Source organism: Mastomys coucha, unplaced genomic scaffold, assembly GCF_008632895.1.
Source record: "Mastomys coucha isolate ucsf_1 unplaced genomic scaffold, UCSF_Mcou_1 pScaffold14, whole genome shotgun sequence".
Classification (NCBI taxonomy): Eukaryota; Metazoa; Chordata; class Mammalia; order Rodentia; family Muridae; genus Mastomys; species Mastomys coucha.
In genome coordinates, this window is record NW_022196896.1 from 137,896,606 (window position 1) to 137,904,530 (window position 7,925).

Sequence of the window (7,925 nt, forward strand, 5' to 3'; positions counted from 1 at the left end):
AAAAAAAACCCAAAATTTTCATATCAGTCATGAATTGTTCAGCTTTGAATAATGAAGGTAACCAGAAAGTGGGTTAATCTTTTACAAGGATGTATTGATTTTTTTAAAGGTTATATACAATTGACATTATTCTATCCTGTCCAAGGGAAAAATCGTTTAATATTTGCATAGCATAAAATAAAAACCAAACCTAATATTTAAGCAGTCAATTTTTAAAAAATAAATGGAATACTGTAAGATGTTGCTAGTATGTTTTTATGGTTATGGGCTCCACAAATAGAAAACATCACTAGATCAGGGACTTGAATGCACTTTGCTTGTATCGAGTATAGAATAGGAGAGAAGAAAATGTATTTAAAGAAATATGAGAGAAGAAATGTGAAAGTTCTACAGGTATTGGGATAGGATGGAATGTTTAATGTTGATGTTGTGGAGTGACAACATGGCTTTCTGGCACTCAGAGCTCCTCATTAGTTGTTTTCTTAGACTTTAAAAGTTATAAAGTATGATTGTAAAACTAATTTTCTTATCATATACACTAAATAAGTTTTACCTCCTCAAAATAGTGAAGATAAGGCTTTACTCTAATTTCAGTGGCCCAGCTTTTATACAGAACCTTTTAGAACACCAAGTTTCAAATCCCTGTTGGAAACTTTACTTACATTTCAAATATACTTGATGGTTATCATATTTTCCTTTTATAATATAATTAATTTGAGGAAGACTACTTACTTTTGAGTAATCGTAATATAAGGGGGATGAGGTAATTTTGCCCATTCAAAGTCTAGGTGTAAAGTATTTAAAATGAGAGTTTTTCTAACTCAGAAATTATGAAATATTAATTTGAACTGAGTAGTGTTAACAGTTTAAGAATCTAGCAAGAGAAAAGTGGAGTCTGCTAAATGAAATTAAAGTCTAATTTTTATGTTTTAAAATGTCTTATTTTACAATTATACTTTAAGGTATTATATCAAGTTCTTTTTATTTTCAGAATATAATTTTAAACTACCATCAGTAAATGTAAAAATGTATCATGGTAAACATGTTCAAATTTAAACCTTTTTAAATGTGACAAGTGAACTTCATCCAAGTTGGCAAAAGTTCTGGTACTAAAAGTTGTATTTGTTTTTCTTTTGCTTAACCTATTCAGAACTATATCCTCTACCAAAAGGGTCTCCTGAGAAGACTGGGTCCTATTGCCCTGATGTCTACAGTATGTGACATGAGTGTTTTAAAAAAGGGCTTCATGTGAACTATGGTATTATAGTTTATCTAAGCATTCATTAAAGGGTAATAAAAATGTATTTATATACTAATGCTGATCAGAAAAATAAGGCAGAAAAATTGATGGTGTTCTTTAGATTTTAACTAAATGGAGCAGCTCCTTATAATAAAAATTGTATAGTAAGGATGCAACACTAACTTAATATGTTTTCAGTTTAAATTGTTATGTATTTTTTAATTATCAAGAAAAAGAAACAGTTTTGTACATTTGAAGATTTTTTTTCAACAGCTTTCATCTGTATTGTCTTAACATGGAACTTTAACACCCTTACCAAAAATGAAAGTTGGCAAAAGCAGCCATCTAGCACAAATACTTTTTTAAATAAATAATGGCAACCTAAAACTTAATATTTTTATAAAATATTGTAATATTGTTTTGTGAATAATTAAAATAAAATTCTTTGTTGAATGCATCTATGTATTTTTTCTGTTGCTGTTTGTATTTCATTAACTTTGTAAATATTGACATTCTGAATTTATTCCATTGGGGAAAAAATGTTCAGTTAGAACATCCTTGGAAATCCTTAATAGAGTTCTTAAATTTAGAACACTGTTGAATTTATTTCACATGATTAATTTCTTGTGTCTAGTAAATGATATGTTCTAAAATTGTATCACCAAATACAGTTACTATATCACATAGAGAAACCTGGGTGATTTGAGTGAAGCTATTTAGGATATTTAAGCAGTATGAAGGATGTAAAGTAGAGCAGCCACTCTGGACCATTAGGAATTTATACACGTCTCTATGTGTTCTACAAGTCTGTTTTCAAAAGTTTAATGAAAATAAAAATGTAAATGTCTAGTCAAAAGCCCTTGTAATTTTCAGTACTATAATTGTATTAATTACTTTTTACTACTACTTCATGTAAAATTGTTTCACCATTTCATGATTTCCTAAAAACCATTTCCAAATAATAATAAATCAGTACAATGCTGTCTTCAATGCATTATTATGTAGTATATTAACAATCCTATGGCATACAAACTTCTAATCTCAACAATTGAAAGGAAGAGGCAGACAAATCTTATTTCCAGGATAGCCTGGTTCTACATAGCTGGTTCTACATAGACAGTTCAGTCCAGCTAGGGCTACATCTACATAGACAGTTCAGTCCAGCTAGGGCTACACAGAGAGCCCTAAACAATTTTTTTTCTAGTTTGCTGATTAAAAATGTTTTATGTATTTGATTGACATTTAAGTTGTACATTTGTATTGTGTCAAGCATATTCCTTTTTATTAGAAAGTATCTGTCACAATATTAAAAATTCATATCACCTATTTTATAGTCTATGCTCTTTGTTTTTAACATTTTGATTAATTTAGAAGCTATTGGATTATAAAACATGATTTTTACTGTTTATTGTCTCTTATTTTCCTGTGGTTTCACAACACAGTATAAAACCAAGTCAGTCTTCTTGTCTTGTCTATGCAAATCTTAACTTGGATCTTATTGGTATTGGAAGGTGACTGTCATCTCACATGTGTGATTCCACTGTTCTCAGGATGCCATTGCAGAGCTCCTGAAGACCATTGTTCTCTGGAGTAACAGAACTTACAGAATGACTCTATATATAGAAAGGGGATTTATTAGATGACTTACTGTGGTCCAGCTAATCCAACAATGGCTAGAAAGTCCTGGAATCCTGAAGAAGTAAGCTCAAATACCAGTGAAAAGAATGGACTTGCTGGCAAGGTGAGTACAGGCAGGCCAAGAACAAAAGCTCCTTCTTCCACGTGCGTATATAGGCTTCCAGCAGAAACTGTGGCCCAGATTAGATTAAAGATGTAGATTAAAGGTATGTCTTCCCACTTCAAGATCCAGATTAAAGGTATGTCTCTGTCTTTCCAACTCAAAGGGTAAAGGCTTGTTTTCCTACCTCAAAAATCTGAAGTTTACATGTAGTCAAATTGACAGCCAAGAATAGCCTTGGCTATTAACACAACTAAAAAAAAAAAAGAGCCAGTGTGCTAGATAGACCAAGACTTCATCCTGCTAGCACTACTTCCTTAAATCTGTTCTTCCCAGCCCTCATGCCAATGATGGGTTTTGTTGGTTTTGCATTTTTCCTGCTGTTTAAACCAAGGAGGCATAAACTTTTTCCATTTGTGACTCCATTTTACATAACTAGGTAAAACTGATAAAGTCATAAATTTGATTTGAAATAATTCTTGAGTATAATTTTACTATTAATTACAAATAAAAATCAAATTTACATACTAATGAGATAGAGGTACCACTCCTGTGCGTGTGTGTGTGTGTGTGTGTGTGTGTGTGCATGTACACATGTATGTAAAAGTGTGTGTTTGAATATGGGGTCTCAGGTAGCCCAGGCTGGTCTTAAACTTGCTTGTAACTGAGGCTGTTCTGGAACTACTGCTTCCACTTGCCAAGTGCTAGAATTACAGGCATGAAACATCACAGCCAGCTCTTTTTTATTTTTACACAGAAAATTTAATCTTGATTGAATATTTGATACTGTAGAATGTAAAACATCTCTGGCTTTTTTCAGAGTTGGTCAGCATTAGATTTTATAATTGTCAGTGTTTAGAACATCACTACATAAATGCATTGTATGAAACGGCAAAAGTTTGTTTAGGGCAATTTTAAGAACTATGGAAAATCTGTCCTAGAAGTCTTTAAACAATGTTTTTCTTATGAAACTCAAGTCAGCAGCATAAACAATGATTCATAAAATTAAACATTAAAAAATACAATCAAAAAATCTAAAAATAAGTTTGATGTTAATATACTGGAGAATGGTAGGAAAATACTAAGAATATTTGTTTTCTGTAGTTAAGTCATATTTCTACAAAAGTATAAAACTGTACAATAGAAACACTGTTTAATATACAATAATCTCTGATTGCCTAAGGCATTTTAAACCTATATCTAGTGTTGTGTAGGATAATATCATGGGTGGGGCAGTGGTGGCAAACACCTTTAATCCCAGCACTTGGGAGGCAGAGGCAAGCAGGTTTCTGAGTTCAAGGCCAACCTGGTGGCCTACAGAGTGAACAGTTCCAGAACAGCCAGGGCTATACAGAGAAACCCTGTCTCGAAACCTCTCCTTCCCTCCCCCCAAAAAAAGATAACATCATGGTCTATGCAAAGTGCATGTGTGTTTAGAACCAAGGCTGCAGGAAAGTCTTGCCAGAAATGCCTCCAAACTGATTTTATGTTGGATATATTTTTAATGTTTATATATATACATATATATACACACATATATAGTGATAAATGGTAGATGGATGGATGTGCCATATATGGCATATTTGACTAGCTATTAACCTTAGGTAAAGAATGAAGTATTTGAGGCTTGCGAGATGGTTCAGTGGGTAAGAGCACTGACTGCTCTTCTGAAGGTCCTGAGTTTGGATCCCAGCAACCACAGAGTGGCTCACAACCACCCGTAATGAGATTTGACGCCCTCTTCTGGTGCGTCTGAAGACAGCTACAGTGTATTATGCCAGGGCAAGCACTGCCAAAACGAGCGGGGCTTGAGTGAGCGGGCGGCAGAGGTTCTGAGTTCAATTCCTAGAAGCCACACACATGATGGCTCAAGCTACAGTGTACTCATACACATAAAATAAATAAATCCTTTAAAAAAAAAAAGAATGAAGTATTCATGAATAATTAGGAGTTGAAAAATGCTAAGAAGAGGAAATGAAACAAAAATCTAGAAACACTGTATAAAAAAATAGTAGAAATGAACCTCAGACTTTCAGGAAACATCTGCTATTTCCTCCTCAATTGTTGCAAATCTTCCCTTAAAATGAATACACATCTATGGCCTTTGGGTGCAGAAGTAAAAGTACTGAAGTAGTGGCCAGAAGGAATCATAACAAGGTACAAATAGGGAAGGTGGATTTTGGTTCTTGTTGTTTTATATTAAACAGAAAATAGTGGAGAAAAATCTACTAAGTACTTAAAAGATTCTTGAAGGAACACTAGGTTCCACACAAGCATGGGGTGTGTGGAGGGATCTGGAGAGTCCAGCTCTACTTAGATTTGAAAGGTCTCCAGTCTTGTACAGCAACTGCCTTATCATATTGAGCTATCTCACCTGCCATTTGTCAGTGTTTGTTTGTTTGGTGGTAGAGGTTGTTTTTTTCAGCTTTCAAAATAGGTTGGGCATGATTGGTGTGGTATGGCCATAGGATTTTATAGCTTTCAGTTACAGCTCTTGCATCTTTAAACTTCTTTAAGTTATTTTTAAAAAAAGAGTTTTTATTTTTATTTGTGTGTATGAGTGAATGCTTCATGTGTAAAAATGCCTATGGAGGGCAGAAGGCATCAGGATCCCTTGGAACTGCAATTATAGCAGTTGTAAACTGGCTGACAATGTTTGGAACTGACCTTGGATCCTTGAAAGAGTAGTAAATGATCTAAACTCCTAGGCCATAGGGTTGACTTATCCAGTGGTTTTGTTTTCTATAATTGTTAAAGTCTCTCTCTCTCTCTCTCTCTCTCTCTCTCTCTCTCTCTCTCTCTCTCTCTCTCTCTCTCTCTCTCTCTCCCTCTTCCTCCTTCTTTCCCCGTCTCCCCTTTCTCCCCCTCCCCTCCTTCCCCCTCTTTCCTTCTCCCCCTATCTCCTCTTTACCCCCTCTCTTCCCCCTTCTCTTCCCTCCCTCCTTACACCTCTCTTTTTGAAAAGCAGTCTTGTGAATCCCAACCTGTTCTTAAAGTCCTGGCCTCAGGTGATCCCCCTTGGCCTCTCTTTGAGGCTGAAACCGCATGTGTGCCTCACAGTAACTACACCTGGCTTTGGTTATTGATTTCTCATTTTGTTCCAATATTTCATTACTAGTATATTAAATATAATTGAGGCAGGCCCCGTAATCCTGGGGTTGCTTTTGGTGGGGGCTGCTGCCACAATACACTTTCAGAAGTCAAAGAAAGGACAATTTGTAGGGATGATAGTTCTCTCTTCTATGATTTGGGTTCCAGGAATCACACTGAGGTCAGGTTTTGCCATGCACACTTTGCGTGACAGCAGTTTGAGGCGAAAACTTCAAGGAAAGTCAGTCTCCTGCCCCCGCATTGTTGCCTGGCACCCCTAACTCAGAGGTAGCCCAGATATGTCCTTGCGAACTCGTGTGCTAGGTGCTCACCAAAATATGATTTATTTACAGCTGGACAAAATCGGACATTGCTCTCTGACCTTCACCAATGTTCCAACACCTTAGATCCGAAATTCCAAACCTTGGCTTGGAATTTACCCACCCAGACTAATTGTCTCCAGCATTGTGGGTAGGGCACTGAACCTCACAGTTTGAGAGACTTATCCCAGGGCAAGATAAGTCTCTACTAGCCCAAAAGATTAGCATAGTGAGCGTTTTTTTTACCTAGGATGGGCGGGACCTTGAACAGAGTATGTGTGTGAGAAACTGTCTGCAGCATTGAGCATTCTAGATTCAGCAGTCTGCATTCAGCATTCAGCACTCGGACTAGAACCAGAACTTAGGTGGACTAGGACTTAGATTCATGCAGTCCGTAGCCCCCCGGGCCCAGAGCACTTGGGCCTGGGGGGTGCAGCACCAGTTGAGAGTCAAGAGATTGAGCATTCGAGATTCGAGCATTCAGCATTAAGGATTGGAGATTCGAGCCTCTACCCTCCTGGCTGGCGCACCCGCAGCCTTCCCCCCACACCCCCACCCCGGGACTCTGGCCGGGCCCATGTGGCCTGAGCATGCTCGGAGTCCGGGGGTGCTGCGCCAGTCCAGAGGAGATGGCTGATGTTTTAGATCCAGTGTGTTTTAGATGGCCTCAGATGTACCTTGACTACTGAGCTGCCAGATTTTTCACCTCTCTTTTACAATGATTGTAAAAGCCTCATGTCATTTTGAGAAATACACTTAGATCCCACGCTACTTGTGTTGAGTCTTTGTCAAAGCCGAATCCCATGCACACTTGGCCAGAACCCATCGTCCGGCGAAACAAGGGACCCCATAAGAAACCCCAGTCTGTGGCAAGGTTTAATGGTAGTTACCTTCTTTATTCACTGTGCCATGTCCTCAGGATTTAATTTCCCTAAACAGAGTTACCTTGTGTCTTGCAAACTTGTTAGAATCAGTATTAGTTCTGATAACTTGGGTGAAGAGGGAGTAAATTCCAGTGTTCTACAAAGACTGTCAATCATGACATCCAAGAAGGAAAAAAGAGGTTTACCTCTTCCTTTTCAATCTTACCTTGTAATATTAATGTTCAGTAGATGTGAGAAAAGCAAACACCATGTCCTTGCCCCTAATTTTAGAGGAAAAATGGGAATTTTTAACTATGAAGTCAGTTGATTACTATTTTCTGTAGATTATTGGGGTTGAAGCTCATTCTCATTACTGCTTTGCTAAGTGTTTTTGGTTTTGGTTTTGGTTTTGGTTTTTAGAGACAGGGTTTGTCTGTGTAGCCCTGGCTGTCTGCTAAGTATTTTTCTAATCAGGAATTAATATTGAATTTTATCAGATAACTATTGATCTCTATTTCTAAGATTTTTCCTTTAACACCCCTAAGTTTTTCCACCTTCAAGTCTTACTCTCATTTATTTTTTTTAGAAATATGATTTTTTTAAATTTGTAAAAGTATCTTTTATTCTGTTGTAATTGTCATCTCTGAGGCTTCTTGCCTCCACCTACTAACCTA

The 7,925-nt window shown here is 36.7% G+C and overlaps 2 protein-coding genes across 3 annotated transcripts in view; both read left to right on the top strand.

The window, feature by feature from the left end:
• The window catches only part of Yes1 (YES proto-oncogene 1, Src family tyrosine kinase), a 50,906-nt gene extending 48,340 nt beyond the window's left edge, over window positions 1–2,566 (top strand). For both annotated transcript variants that reach the window (XM_031368731.1, XM_031368730.1), the window contains exon 12: window positions 1–2,566. This exon is cut by the window's left edge and continues 885 nt beyond it. The gene's annotated coding sequence lies outside the window, so the exon portion shown is untranslated.
• A 343-nt stretch (window positions 2,567–2,909) lies between these two features.
• Window positions 2,910–7,925, top strand: part of Enosf1 (enolase superfamily member 1) — a 41,028-nt gene continuing 36,012 nt past the window's right edge. Inside the window, 1 exon segment of the mRNA XM_031369010.1 lies at window positions 2,910–2,981. Within this exon segment, the coding sequence (XP_031224870.1) occupies window positions 2,910–2,981 (72 nt within the window).